This window comes from Syngnathoides biaculeatus, chromosome 19 (assembly GCF_019802595.1).
Source record: "Syngnathoides biaculeatus isolate LvHL_M chromosome 19, ASM1980259v1, whole genome shotgun sequence".
Taxonomy (NCBI): Eukaryota; Metazoa; Chordata; class Actinopteri; order Syngnathiformes; family Syngnathidae; genus Syngnathoides; species Syngnathoides biaculeatus.
In genome coordinates this window covers 16,964,892-16,978,772 of record NC_084658.1, presented here as the reverse complement: position 1 = coordinate 16,978,772, position 13,881 = coordinate 16,964,892, and the positions used below count along the sequence as shown (strand labels likewise).

At 48.2% G+C, this 13,881-nt stretch overlaps 3 protein-coding genes across 4 annotated transcripts in view; 1 reads left to right on the top strand and 2 right to left on the bottom strand.

Annotated features, from left to right (window-relative positions):
* Positions 1 to 3,302, top strand: part of cnksr2a (connector enhancer of kinase suppressor of Ras 2a) — a 29,445-nt gene extending 26,143 nt beyond the window's left edge. Inside the window, exon 24 of the mRNA XM_061805579.1 lies at positions 1,202 to 3,302. Within this exon, the coding sequence (XP_061661563.1) occupies positions 1,202 to 1,429 (228 nt within the window). The 3' untranslated portion in view covers positions 1,430 to 3,302. The remainder of the gene's footprint in view (positions 1 to 1,201) is intronic.
* Positions 3,303 to 3,468: 166 nt separating this feature from the next.
* Positions 3,469 to 8,521, bottom strand: LOC133492832 (kelch-like protein 34). Its single transcript, XM_061805591.1, has 2 exons — positions 8,387 to 8,521; positions 3,469 to 7,699 (listed from the first exon to the last, which is right to left on the bottom strand). The coding sequence occupies exon 2, from the start codon at positions 6,258 to 6,260 to the stop codon at positions 4,482 to 4,484; it is 1,779 nt and encodes a 592-aa protein (XP_061661575.1). The 5' UTR covers positions 6,261 to 7,699; positions 8,387 to 8,521; the 3' UTR covers positions 3,469 to 4,481.
* On the bottom strand, positions 7,725 to 13,425 carry smpx (small muscle protein X-linked). 2 transcript variants are annotated; one of them, XM_061805593.1, is made up of 4 exons: positions 13,359 to 13,425; positions 11,636 to 11,684; positions 8,606 to 8,692; positions 7,725 to 8,530 (listed from the first exon to the last, which is right to left on the bottom strand). In XM_061805593.1, exons 2-4 carry the CDS (start codon positions 11,669 to 11,671, stop codon positions 8,393 to 8,395), a joined length of 261 nt encoding a protein of 86 aa, XP_061661577.1. In that variant the 5' UTR covers positions 11,672 to 11,684; positions 13,359 to 13,425; the 3' UTR covers positions 7,725 to 8,392. The 2 variants fall into 2 exon arrangements, with proteins under 2 accessions (XP_061661577.1, XP_061661578.1); XM_061805594.1 differs by having other exon boundaries at positions 7,726 to 8,527.
* Between the last annotated feature and the right edge of the window lie 456 nt (positions 13,426 to 13,881).

Here is a 13,881-nt window from a genome sequence, read left to right as displayed (position 1 = left end):
GTATTGTCTGTTCTCCAAGGCAATTCAATTGCATCCCTAAATGGGAATTTCAAGTGATTGATTTTGCTGCGCCGGTGTGTCCTTTTTCAAAATGACCATTTTCACCGGCCATCTGTCTTTTGCATCGAGCGGTGTGTGACCAACACGTGCTGTGAAAGTCCCGTCTGCTTATCTTGAGAAAGCGTGACTGTCTCAGTGTGTCCCCAGTCCTGGTCTCCGTGCTCGTGACGCTTCCGTGTCCGGGTGGAAGCGGCTTTGCTCGTTGGTCTTGCGGCGCGAGGGTGTGCGGCTTTGGCTTTGGCTTTGGCTTTGGCTGTGGTTGTGTTTGGGATGCGGGTCGGGGGCTCCACGTTAGTCTCGTTTGGCGTCGCCGCTTCAAGGGCATACCGCGGTACCTTGACTAAAAGTGACTCAACTTTGACTAAGGAGATTTTCCAAATTTCAAGACGTTTTTGGGGGGCAAAAATTTGATTTTCCACCAGATGGCAGCAGGAAACTGCACAACATCGGGCCACTAGCGCGTCGCGCATTTTCTGTTCTTTATAATTGATCCAACTTCCATCAATTGCTCAAGATAGATAATCTTATTTTAGGAACCTTTTCAAGGCAAATTGATTTGCTTGTTTTAGGGAAAAAAAAAAAAAAACATATATATTTTTCAGTTTTGCCAATCTTTGGATGTGGCGCATGCAGCAGGCACATTTCCAAACACACACGACACGCATATCAGCCTCGACACGACCGTGCGGGTCGGTCCGTCGCTTGAAATTCAAGGATCCTCACCTAGTCTAGTCTCCAAGTCATGGACAGAGAAACTATGTGTGGGAAGTTATTACGCAAGTTAGTCCCGCTGTCGATGTGGGCTCGCTCGCTCGCTCGCTCATTTTCAGACACGGGTCGCCCTGAAAAGATTTCCTTGCGCTCCAGGGACTTCTTTTACACGAGCCATTAAAAACACATTTCATGTCCCCCCTCGTCTAAAGTATTTCGTAGCTCACCGACAAGATGCACTGATCTCGGGTTGGATTGTATTCCAAAGGCAACCCTACAAACAGACGTCCTGAAACTTTATAGCCCCGCAGTGTCTGTCTTGCTTTCCGTGTGTCTCCCGTTTTTTTTTTTTTTGTTGTTTTTTTTTTTTTTTAAGAAGGCTCAGAAATAAATTAAATTCAATAATAGATTCCGCTGTGTTTGTGCGTAGGACAGAGAGGGGGAGCTCGCGCTGATTGACAGGTTGTTGGCCCGCCCCCAGCTGTCGTCCGCAGAGTTCCAGGAATGGAAGCGAGCTTATCGGGAGCTCTTCTCGCAGGCGCCGAACGAGGCCGACGAGCCCCGACCCGAGCCCGAGCGCGAACCGGAGCCCGAGCCCGGGCCGCCGTTGACCCCCTCGCTCTCCCACACGCACTCTTATATCGAGACGCACGTCTGACGTGCGCACACCCGCAAAAGTGACGTCATCCGGCAGAGGAGTCGTCGTCGTCGCAGAGCGCTCGCTTAGCAGGAAGTGATGTCGTGAGGCCGCCAGCTGCCCGTGAGATGATTGACAGACGTGAATGTCATCGTTTGATAGGAGGACCAACTCATCTTTTAGAGTCCTGTATCATTTGGTTTTTTTTCATTTGACATTTTTAACGTTATAGCTCCCATATTTTGGCTATTTAGACGCCCGTTGAATGACACAAATGTTCATTTCCATTTCATCATAAGATTATACGGAAAAGGCCGTCTGACAGCTGTTCTGTATCCGCTTTCTCCATATTTGGCTGAGACCGCCCCCTCGCCCCTCATCGGTTGCCTCTGTGTTTGCAATGTTGACAGCGTTGGCTCCGCGGCGGAGAGGTAGGCGGACATCTTTGCGAGTGACGGAGAGAAGCACAAGAAATTACAATGAGCAGAAAAAAGCCTGGTGCCTGAACCATTTTAATTCACATTACAAGACAACATAACATCCCAAATAAGAGAAAAGTTAGTTTTCCGAAATGAGTATGACTGTGTAAACAATGTTAATTGTACACAGTGCCTTTCGAAATCCGAAGCAGAATTTCATTTGGGGCCTCCTTCCCACCATGTTTACGCGTTGAATGTGTTCAAGAGTCCTCAATATTTTATGAGGTCGAAACAAATAGAATAATTATTCGCTTTTGGGCTTTGCTTGCCCATTGCAAATGGAAAGAATGAATGATACGCCATTTTTTTTTTAGCCGCTGTTTTTGTCGTTCAACGGTGTGGAAACTTCAGAGGGGGAGAGGTTTCTGCTGCGCGGGCTATCTTTTAAGTCTGGAAACTGAATGCATCTTTTCAAGAAAAGACATTTTCATTTTCAACAACAACTTGTGATTCACTCGCGATACGAACAAAGAAGGCCTTCAGTAGCTGCGCAACATTTGTGACGCAAAGGTTGCTCGCGCTGTGCAAGAGCCGCGCCAACCCGATGCATACTTCCGCACTGTCATCCATTTTTAGATATTCTCAGCAAGAGATATTCACTGAGTGCACCTTTTCCTTTTATTTACACTCCAGAAAAGAAGACAGTATGTACATATTGTAGAGGTAAAACAAATATAGTTCACTATATATATATATATTTCCGTTTATTCCAGACTTAAGGGACACCCTGTGGAATGATTGCGCACAATCAAGAGTGACGGAGTGTACTAGTAATTACAAAGGAGCGTGGATCCTACTTATTTTTCCTGGATGAATGTCTTAGCCTTCCTTTGTATATCTATAAATAGCATCAATGTTACGTGATGAAAATTCAATTGCACTCTCACCAGCCAGAACATTAGGCACACCTCCGCAATCTTGCGACATCGAACAGCAGAGCGCTCTGCCAAAGAAACAAAAAGTAGTGCACTGCTTGTTTTTAAATGTTGGAGTTTGCCGTAGTTTATGACGACCCTTTCGATATCATCTCCAGTATAGCTGCAGCTCTTGTATATTGATTCTCAGGCGTTCCTAATGTTCTGACTGTTGGGTTTTGTGGCACACGCAAGCGCAAAGTTCCGCACCGACACGCTTGAGAAGAACCCAAAGCTGAGGTGGGACGCTCGCTCCGTGCCGCCGTTGCTTGTAGTCATTAGTAGCATGTACTTGCTGTAAATACACACAATATTATTTATTCATATGATAGAACTTTATGTTAATAAGCGTTTTGGCTTGTGTACGCTATCCATTTTTTTTTTTTTTTTTTTTTTTAGGGGTGAGAGTCAAGATTGTGTAATGCTCGACGTACAAATTATGATCTTAAAAAAAAATCAATTGTTCATGCGCGCGTTCTGTGACGAGACACGGATACCCGATCAATAAAGTTTGGTTGTTTGGATGAGGATCTACGATATTTGTTGCTTTGTGTTTATGCGAGGCAAAGCAAAGAGCACAGTTTGAGTTTTGCACTGGTTTATTTGAAAAGCTTTTGCAAAAAGTTGAATGTAGTTTTCAGAAGGCAACTCAAATCAAGGACCTCCATTGCTGGAAATCCCACACAAATCGTTATTTTCATTTTGCCACACTGCAGCTTCAAACTGCTGCCAGAGGTCGTAACGAAAGTCAAAGTTTCATCAATAATTGCTACTTAGATACCCGGAGATCTCACTTGCGTGGACGTTTTCACTTCCACCTTCCGCCGGCGTTTCCCCTCCGTCGACGTCCGCTTCCTGATAAACGTCCTCACCTTGTCTTTAAATATACCCGCACCCTCTGGGCTCAACTTAAGCCGGGGATCCGCTGTGCCATTTTAGACATGTTGGATTTCAAATTCTAACCCGCGCCCGCTGTGCTGTTCCACTCCTGTCCCCAGGGTGGCAGCACAAGTCTAGCTGTTTGTCAACTGAAAAAACAACTGTGGACTCGGGATTTTGGGCAATCCAGTTATAAGTCGCATTTCCGAGACTGTCGTTGGAGCAGCTGTTGTTACTGAACAATTAACCCTGTCTGAAAGTATGACGCCTCGAGTTAGTGACTTACAGGGGGGGTCCGCATACCGATAGTTAGCTGCACGGGTTGCAAATTCTTTCCCTTGTCATTGTGAATGACTTGTGAGACACGTTACCATGACGCCAATCGGTCTTCTTTATGGGGAGGACCGCTCAGGATAATCTCTGCGATAAATCAGGTCGGAAGGAGGGCAGGGGTCAGGTTTGCCCCGATACTTGGCAGGAGTAAAATTGCCCGTTAACGTGCGCCACGCAACAGCGTAGTCTTTTCGACACAGCCAATGGTGATGCCATTTGTTACTTTGATCGGAAAAGTACGGAGAGGGCTCAAATCCAGATGATTGGCGGTATGTACGGGTTGATGGCTTTCTTCAGTCACTTTAAAATCTGGGTTGAACAGCCTAAATTTGCACATTTCATTCCCAGCTACAGTGTCTTCACTCGGGAATGAGACTCCAAACCAACAAGAGCTTAGTTCAACTAGCCGGCTCCTGATATTAGCACCGAAATGTGCATGAAATAGCATAGAAGCAGCTATTGCGAGCTTTAATCAGGCACCGGCAGTAACGTGCACTCGGTTCCCGTGAGGGGTCTCGGTAGCTGACAGATCTCCCTCCATTGGTCTTTCTTGGGCTCGTACTCCAGCACGCTCTTCAGCACCACCTCCTGCCCGTTGCTCCACTTCCTCCCGCCGAAAACCAGGATGCTGCCAGTCGGCATCGCCGCCATCCCGTAACCGAAGGACGCGGCGACCAGCGGCCTGAGGCGCGTCCAGTGGTCCGCTCCCGGGTCGTAGCGCTCGATATCGGAGAAGGGCTCGTACATTCCCGGGAAGGCGTAGATGTAACCGTGGACGCTCGCCATCCGGTGCCCGAACCTCCCGATGGACATGGGCGCCGCTTTCTCCCAGAGTCTGCCCGCGTGGTCCCAGCGCAGAACTTCCCTTCTGCTTTGACTCTGTCCCGGGATCAAGGGGGCGCCGCTGTTGTCCGACAGACCGCCCGACACGAAGATGTTCTGCTGGAGCGCAGCGCAGGCGTGACCGTGGAGCGGCCCGGGCAAGGGCGCTTCCCTCCTCCACGCCCCCGCCTCCAAGTCGTAAAACTCCACAGAAGCCAGTGTGGCCGCGGGTGCGCCGCTGTCGGCGGGTGTTTTTTGCCCCCCGATGGCGTAGATGCTGTTATTGGCGACGCAGCAGGCGAACTTGGTCCTCCTCTGCATCATGGACTCCACCTGCTGCCAACACTCGAAGCGCGGGTCGTACCTCCACACCTGGTTTGAGGCCTCCGTGACGACCGGCTTCCTGTCCTCCTCGCTCACCACCTCCCCGCCCACCACGAAGAGGAAACCACCCAAGGAGCACACGCAGTGGTTCCTCAGTCTCAGCGGCAGACAGGAAGTCAGAGGTGCAAACGTCCTGGTTTTCAGGTTGAACGTCAACACCCGCTGCTGCGGACAATCCGGACTCGAGCTGCCCCCGACAAGTAGAACGCGATCGGTCGCCCTGAGAGTAGACTGCTTGTTCTGCCGGATCGGCCTTTCCGATCCTGTTCTGTGGTACTCCAGCGCTCTCGTCACCTGGCTCCTTATCAGAGGTGTGGCCATGGCTTTGCTGGCGTGGCTGAGGCGAGCGAGGTCGGCCGGAGCAACCAAGCCGAAGCGGAGGCGGCTTAGCAGCAGGTTGGATTGGAGCAGTGGGAGGGGCCCGTTCTCACCCAGCCAATCCAGCGCTAGCTTGACCAGCTCCACCTCCTTGACTGTCGGAATTTCCTCGGCCTCCAGCACCACCATCAGCGACTGGAGGTTCAAGTCCAGAAGGTCGCCTCGTCTTTCCCGCAGCAGAGTGGCCAGCTCTGCGGCGATGGTGAAGTTGGCGGCTTCCACCGCGTCAGAAAGCGCGTGCTGTTCTGCTAAGTTAGCGTAGCGGCAGCAGTTCTCCGCGCCGAGGTCGTCCACGATGTAGCGTTGACATATGGAAACGGCCGTGTCCACTTGCAGGTACCTCGCCGCCTCCAAAACGTCGCCAAGCGTTCCGGCGGACAAACTGAGCCAGCCGGAGTACAGGAAGTCCAAGATGACGTCTAAGCCGACAGGCGTTAGCGCCGGGAGCTCGACCCTGCACGCCGATCTCTCCGCCGTGGCCTCCCCGAAAAGAGCCCAAAAATAATCACTGGAGCTTGCCAGCAGGGCCCGGTGGCACGGGAAGGAGGCGCCGTTGGTCTCCAGCACCACGTCGCACATCCTCCCGGCCGAGCGCAGACGCTGAAATCGGCCGAGCAGCCGCGTCCGGTGGGACGAGCTGTAGAGGACGGCGTAGCGATCCATCCCCTTGCAATAAACAAATCAATCCTCCCTTGTTATCGTCTTCTTCCGATGGCAGCGGGATGCAGACCTGACGACCACCTCAAAAACAGACCCCCCTCGGCCGCCTCCCGTCCGAGTTGTGATGTTCTAAATGTGATCCTGCGCTTCTTGTCCGCTGCCCTTTGGTCTGCGAGCCGGGAGTATCGCCCAAATGCCAAACGCGCACACGCTGAGGCAGTCTGGCAGGGTTTTCGTGGATGAACTCATTGGTAAATACAGCTGCCCGTCTTGAGTCCAAGGTCGCCTATCTGCGCTCTCGTCGCCAAGGCGACGGGAACAGAAGCAAGCCACGCGGTCGGACTTGAATGAAACGTGACGTTCTTTTCCCCCCGTTTGCGTGACACGACAAGGAGGCCGAAAAAAGGATGGAAAGATTGATCGGCTTGCGTTTGATTCACACACAAGATAATTCATCTGCATTCAAAGTTGGCGTCGCGGCGCAATTACGAGCTCTCCAGCCTCCCCCCGCCTTCTGCGTCCGTCCGTGATTTATGATCATTTTCTCGGAATAGATGCACGGATCAACGTGCGGGTGTGTTTTCACTGCAGCCGAACACGAAAACAAACATCACGCCTCCCTTGCGTCACGTTTCTTCCGTCGCCGCACAAAGTCAGATCGGCCCGTGTGGACGTTATCGTTGAACCCTGACCTGATGGAGGCTAAATTTAGATACAGCTGCTCCCACTCTTTCTATTTGCGCGTGATGATGGATGGAGTGCTTCTGGTGCAGGATGAGCAACATACTGCCATGTACACTGACGGGATGGAAAACAAAACGCTCAATTTAAATCTAGGTTTTTGTTCAAGGAGTTTTACATTCAGCAACACTACTTTGCAATTATTTTTTTTTTTTTTTAGGCGTCATTTTTGGGCGGATGGGACAGATTAATGCAGATTTTGATTCATTTTATTTCATAAACAAATAAGTTATGTCACAGAATGAATCAACTTGTACTGTCAAGGTAACATTTTTGTTTTCTTTTGTGCTTGGAGTTTGCAGATGAGAACTTTTCCGAGTAGCTAATGAAATGATTTGATTTTACGAAGTTGATTTATTGCCCCTGCAGATGACAACAACACAAAAACAACAAAAATACAACAGTTTGACCTCGGAGACGGCCATCACCCGGAAGAATAAAATGTCTTTGTGGTTCATCTTCACAACCTTGAACAGTTAAAAAAAAAAAAAAAAAACTCTTTCGTCTCTGAATTTTACATCCTTGTCTAAATTATTAATTAGAGCAAAAAAAAAAAAAAGAATACAAAAGAAGCAGATTTGTTTTTTTTTTGTGTGTGTGGCCGTCGACTGAAAATGTGTTGATGTTGTGATGTGGTTGTCGTTTTAGCATCGCCACGGTAACCAGCAAGTGTCCATCATCCTTCCTCGCAACCTAAAAGACTAAAAAAGATAATAATAAAAGAAAGAAAGGAGAGATAATGACGCTCAGTTTTGACGCATTTTATTTGAACAGCATGCTAATGACTGGGCCTGCTGTTTCTAAAACTCTGCTGACCTTATTTAGTTGGATGAGAGGTCCAAAACATGCACTTAAATGTGACACACACACACTTTTAGAAGGTATAAATAGCGCCTGACTCAGCCCCGCATGCCCACAAACATCAAGTGTAACAGCCCACACCGCCCCCGTGTGGAAATGAACGTTACTGCTGCATGACTTGCAAAAGCGGACTTTTTAGCTTCATGTTAAATCTCTCCCCCTCCCCCACTTACATCCTGTTTTGGGTCAAATTTGAAAATGACAAAGGCACAAAAGATATCTCAAATGTCATTCTTTGACAGTGAAATCTGTTGATTAGAACAAAAAAAAAAGTATTTAAAATATTTAAAAATGTCAAGCTTTTTGGGCAGGTGTCACAAAGTTCGTGTACACTTTTGTATTTGTGTGTCAAATTAAGGAAAATTGTGGGGAAAAAAATGGGAAAAAAGGTAATAATGTTCAAGCAGGACACTTGCAACCGTTGCTCTTTGAAGGCTCACGACGGGGGAATCTCGAAAGCGTTAAATGAGTCCAAGTCGTGTATGCAATATGTATTTTTTTATTCTAATTTTTTTTTTTGCGATCACCTCGTGCTATTCCTTGGTGACCCATCGCAGTTCGCTCTTGACGTTCTGCAGCTCCGACAGGTCGACGGCCGGGCCGGGCAGCTTGACGGCGCCGGGCAATGTCTTTTTGTCCTCCTGCGGCGTGTCCGCCCCGTCGCTCGGCTGCTGGGTCGGTGATGGCGGATTACGTTAGGGTTCAGGGGAGGTCGCATCCAAGTTGTACGCGTCACATTGTCTCACCTGGTGCGTGTCTCCCGTCTCCTCTCTCCTCCTCACAGGATGTCCCGCCCCCGGACGCAAAGCCCCCATCGGGATGTTCAGATTAGCCTGACGGAGAGCGAGAAACGACCGTTCACAAACGGTGTCCACAAACTCCTTGGGACCTGACTGACAATCCTTCAGTTTTTTTCCCCCCTTAAAAAAGTGGTTCCCCCCAAAAAAGGAGGAGGGGGGGGGGTCCGCTTACTAATTTTCAGCACCCCACTTGCAAACATCATCCCTCGGGAATCAACGAAAATATGAACAACACCTGGACGTGACTTCATAATGAAAAGTCTTCATGGTTGCCCCCCACCCCCCGCCCGCCCACCCGTCAAAAGTGTCCACCCCCGGTGTGAAAACCACGCCCCTTAAAGGGAACTTGTGTATGAAAACACGCAAACGTGATGCGTGTGTGGGGGGGGGGGTTAGTCCGCCCGCAGCGTCAACGATCATCTTAACATTCCGCCGGTGCAACCAAAGAATAACCGAGTAAAAATGTAATTCGCGAGTTTTAGTTTAAAAAAAAAAAAAGAGAGAGAGAAGCAAATGGCGCTCCGTGTCTGGTTGCCATGGGCAACGGGTTTTTGCGATGTATTGACAATGTCAGTCAGGTAACAGCAAATGGTTGGAAGTCATCTTAATGTTTTTTATTGTGATGTCACAAAAGTGCACAATTAAGTGTTTGAAGTATTTCTGAACAAGTGAACATTTTCTTTCTGCTTTTTTTTTTTTTTTTTCTGTTTTCCCTGGCCGGGGCAGCACTTCATCGCTAATCTGCCTTACGACGCCCGTCATCGAACGTGTCCGTCGGTGCATGCGGTGCATGAAAGCGACACGCCGGCATTGCGCCGACATCGCCGCGCAGTCACGTTAGCGCATCCAACCGTCTGCCACGCAGCTCTGCTTACAGTCTGATTCAGCTCGAAAGGGGAAGTCCTTCCTCCAGCCGAGCTCTCAAGTTGTGGCCGGACGAACTCATCGTGGGCATGATTATTATGTAAAGTCGTGCAACAGTTATCTATATACAAGCCTTTTAAGAAGTCCAAACAGGAATGAACGTATTCACCTTTTTTGTTTTTGAACCTAACCTTCATAATTCCACCGGAAAACTCACCTATTTGCTGTTTTTGTGCCAGGCTAAAGCAAGGAATGTATATTGCTCTGCAGGCATCGCAGTCCCAATAAACTGTTTCAGTGAATTGAGACACTTCACGGGGACAAAAGTTGTGCTTTGCTGCCATCTTGTGGCATCTATACATATATATATTTTTTTTGGGGGGGGAGGGGGGGGTCAATAACTTGCAGGGCTAAACATTGTAATAATAATAATAATACATTTATGTACATAGCACCTTTCAAAAACAGTTTACAAAGTCCTGCACATTAAAATTAATCAGTGAAAAAAAACAACTTAATAATTTCGTAATAAAAGGGGGCAAAATGGAATCAAAGGCCAAAGAATACAAGTGACTCTGAAGAAGAACATGGGTTCAATGTATTCCATAATATGTCACCTTTTTTTTTTTTTGGAGAATGAAAATATGTATTTTAAACATGTGGTTGGCACGGAAATTTATGGAAAATGTCCTTCTTTGCTATTATCGTTACTATTAGCGTATTTCTGTTCCGTGACGTTACTGCGACGCTGCTCATCCGACGGCCGAGAGGGGAAAAGTGTCCGACTCATGGTTAGACAAGCAAACGAGCACAAAAGGCGCCGAGCGTGACGACAAGCCGCGACCGTCGCCGCCATGCGCGCGCCGCCTCGCTGAAACGCTGCTGCACTACAACTCCAAAAGCCTTGTTGCTACTCATGTACAGTGTACTCGCCTTCACCAATAAAGACTTAAACGTGCACACGCGGCCTCTTTGCTTTCAACGCATGCACAGGACAATGTTAGCCGAGCCGCCGTCGGGAAAACAAATTCCAACCGAGGGCGAAGTTGCCCGTCGGATCCAGAAGGTGGCGAGCTGCTGGATTAAAAAAAAAAAGATATTTTTCAACGTGCTGCCATTTTTCGAGCTAGCGAGAAAGAAAGGGAAATTGAGAGTCTTCAGGAAAATCATATTTGCAATCGACTTAAATGCGCAGAGGCAAAATCTGCCGAGCAACCCTTTATGAGGTCAAGCACGTGGAGACCAGAAAAAAACTATTTTGATGGAATGATTGACATACAATTATTAATTATGTGAGAAGTAAATCATCCATCCATTTTCTTTGCCACTTATCCTCACGAGGGTCGCAGAGAGTGCCGGAGCCTATCCAAGCTGTCAACGCGCAGGAGGCGGGGCACACCCTGAACTGGTCGCCAGCCAATTGCAGGGCACATCGAGACAGACAACCAATCGCATTCACAATCGCACCTATGGGCAATTTAGTGTCTACAATTCGTGTTGCATGTTTTTGGGATGTGGGAGGAAAACCCCCCGCAGGCGCGGCGAGAACATGCAGAGTCCACGCAGGCGGGATTGAACCCAGGACCTCAGAACCCTTTCCAGCTGAGACACTGTGCTGCCCATTTTTTCCTTTCGGCTTGTCCATTTAGGGGTCGCCACAGCGTGTCATCTTTAATCTAACATAAGATATATAATTTTATTGAAGCAATCGTTTTTATTTTACATATTAAGGTCATGTATCACTTTCTTTACCCTATGTGTAACATATATATATATATATATAAAGTGAACGCACTCGTCATTGTGAAGAAACACATTTAATTGTTTATATGCAGTAGTCTTTATGATACTGAAATGACGACCATCCCACAATGCACTGCAGTCTACGCATTGCATTGTGGGATGTAGCCCGACCCTTTTCGCAAGTCCTTGCCGAGACAGTTCCCAGACCGAAACTAGCATGTGAACCGAGGTCTTTTTTTTTTTTTTTTTGTAGTGCATAATCCAAATTGTTTGTTTGTAAACGGGGTCGTGCCTGAACAAAAGTTCCAGCGTCCATGCGTGCGCACGCTCCAACGAGCAGTTTTTTTTTGTTTTTTGTTTTCGTTTTACCTGCAGGGCCTTGACGTTGGATGAAGGTTTTGACATTATCGCCGCTCCCCTGAAAGCAGCAGAGAGACAACACAGATGTTGAGCTGCAAGTTCGTGTGGCGTCTGTGTTCCGCTTCCGCGGGCTTTCTCCGTCCCGGGATAGCGTTTCCGTTGCCTAGCGACCCCCGCGCGAGTGCATCATTGATGAGAGGCAGGGGCGAGCGACCGCGCAACGAAAGAGTTCAGTTTCAGCGGACTTTAGTCCAGATGGGCGGGGCACACCGTCGACTGCTTGACACCCAATCACGGGGCACACACAGACTTAAAAACATTCATGTTTACACGTACGCATACTTTATTCGTCCGTGGAGCTAATATGGATGTGGAGGTTCCGGATTGGCGTACAAACGCCACACACAACAGGAAGGCCCGAGCTGAGATTCGAACACAAGCGCTTTGGTGAACGACGTGCTAACCACTAGGCCGACGCGCTGCAGAGGTGACATTCCTTCACAGATCCTTCACAAAACTCATCTGAACTACAAACCGCAATTGTTTCACGTGAACAAGTATCGAATACACACCTCTTACTCAATATAATTAAAGCTGACAGTTGTCCCTGAGTTGTAATTTTTTTTTTTTTTTTTTCCAAAGAAGACATTTTGGACAATTGTATGCTTTTGAAGACGGTGGGAATTTCCTTTTCGGTTCCCAGTGCACAAAGCGAGGGCCCAAAAAAAAAAAAAAAAGAAAAAAGAAAAAAGAAAAAGCCATGCTTGGATGACTTCGGCGTGAAAGAAACACACACACACACACACACTCACTCCCAAAATTTTCCCGGAGGAGTGGGAGCGTTCACAGCTGCAAAAGGGCGAGGAAGTCTTAACTTATCGCTTCCTGTATCTGTCCTAATACTTTTGCCCAAGTTGTCTTTTTCAATACACGTCCCTTCTTTACATCTTGGAAACGCGGCACATTTGAAAAGCTCGTTCTGGCTATAATTCAATATGCGGTGTGCAGCATCAGGTGTAATATTAGTTGTTTTTTGCAGAGGATAAAGAATATACGCTTGTAACTATCTTTATATTATGTCTTCATGTGTTGCGCTTCCGTTTGTGTTTGAATATCCAAGGGTTCGAACGCCACAACGCCGATGCTATAATTAGCCTACGCAATTAGCATTGTTTGTTAGCATTACGCTAGGAGAGACTTTGCATGTGTTTGAACTTTTCACAATGTTTTGTGTGTCGCTAAGGAAAAATAATGGCAATTACACGTAAGATATTTTTTCTAAAAAAAAAAAAGCGGTGAAACGTTAACACAGCCCAGGGGAAAATCCAGATTTCCGATTCCAAAAGTGAAAATGGAGGAAGTCGCAGACAGCTCTCGCAGGTGTGCCTACCTAACAAAGTTTCCAGGGTGTGTTTTCCGCAATCACCCCACTTCCCATCTCACTTTTGCACACGCACATCGTAGAAGCTTCCATGGCCTATTTCGCTTATCGCGATGTGGCTTTTGGGCTCACGGGACAGAAAGAGAGATGTTGTCGCTGCGGTGTTTCCAGGGCGCTGTTTGTGCGACAACAGTACGCACGCATGCATGTGAGAATGGCAGCTGACCCCCCCCCGCAGGCATTCAAACAATCCCCATGAAAACCTTGAAAGGATTTGTCTCCCAAATGAGACGTGTTAAGAGTTAGACGACGTGATGTCACACAAGACGGCGCAAACTCGACACAACGTACCTGCCGACGACGCCAGAGTTGGACTGACCGACGGCCCGACTGTGTGAGCGGACTCGGAACTTCGCATCTCTTCCCTTCTCTCTCTCTCTCTCTCTCTCTCTCTCTCTCTAAGTGGTGGCAGGATTCCTCTCATATCTGGGATTTGTCCTCACTATAAATAGAAGTTCATACACAGAAGGGACCTGCTTTCCTTCCACGCGCGCACGGACACACTCGCGTAACCAAATAGTGCCACTCACTCTCCGGTGCTCGAACATTGTCCCGGAGGTTTTGCGATCCCCCCCCCCCCGAAGAGCGGAAAGCGTTCTCGTGAATGAGCGACAACAAGTGCCTGCAGGACTTTTGGAGTCCGTCGAGCAAAACGACAACTTCAGCCTGGACCCTGACTTGGCCTAGTTCTGCAAGGACACGCACGCTTGTGTACCGACTCACATTCACACACGCGTGTAACGCTGATCCAGCCATCCACGATGCTGGCATATGTCAAGCTGCGCGCGCGTGTGTATGCGTGCGTCCTCTTACC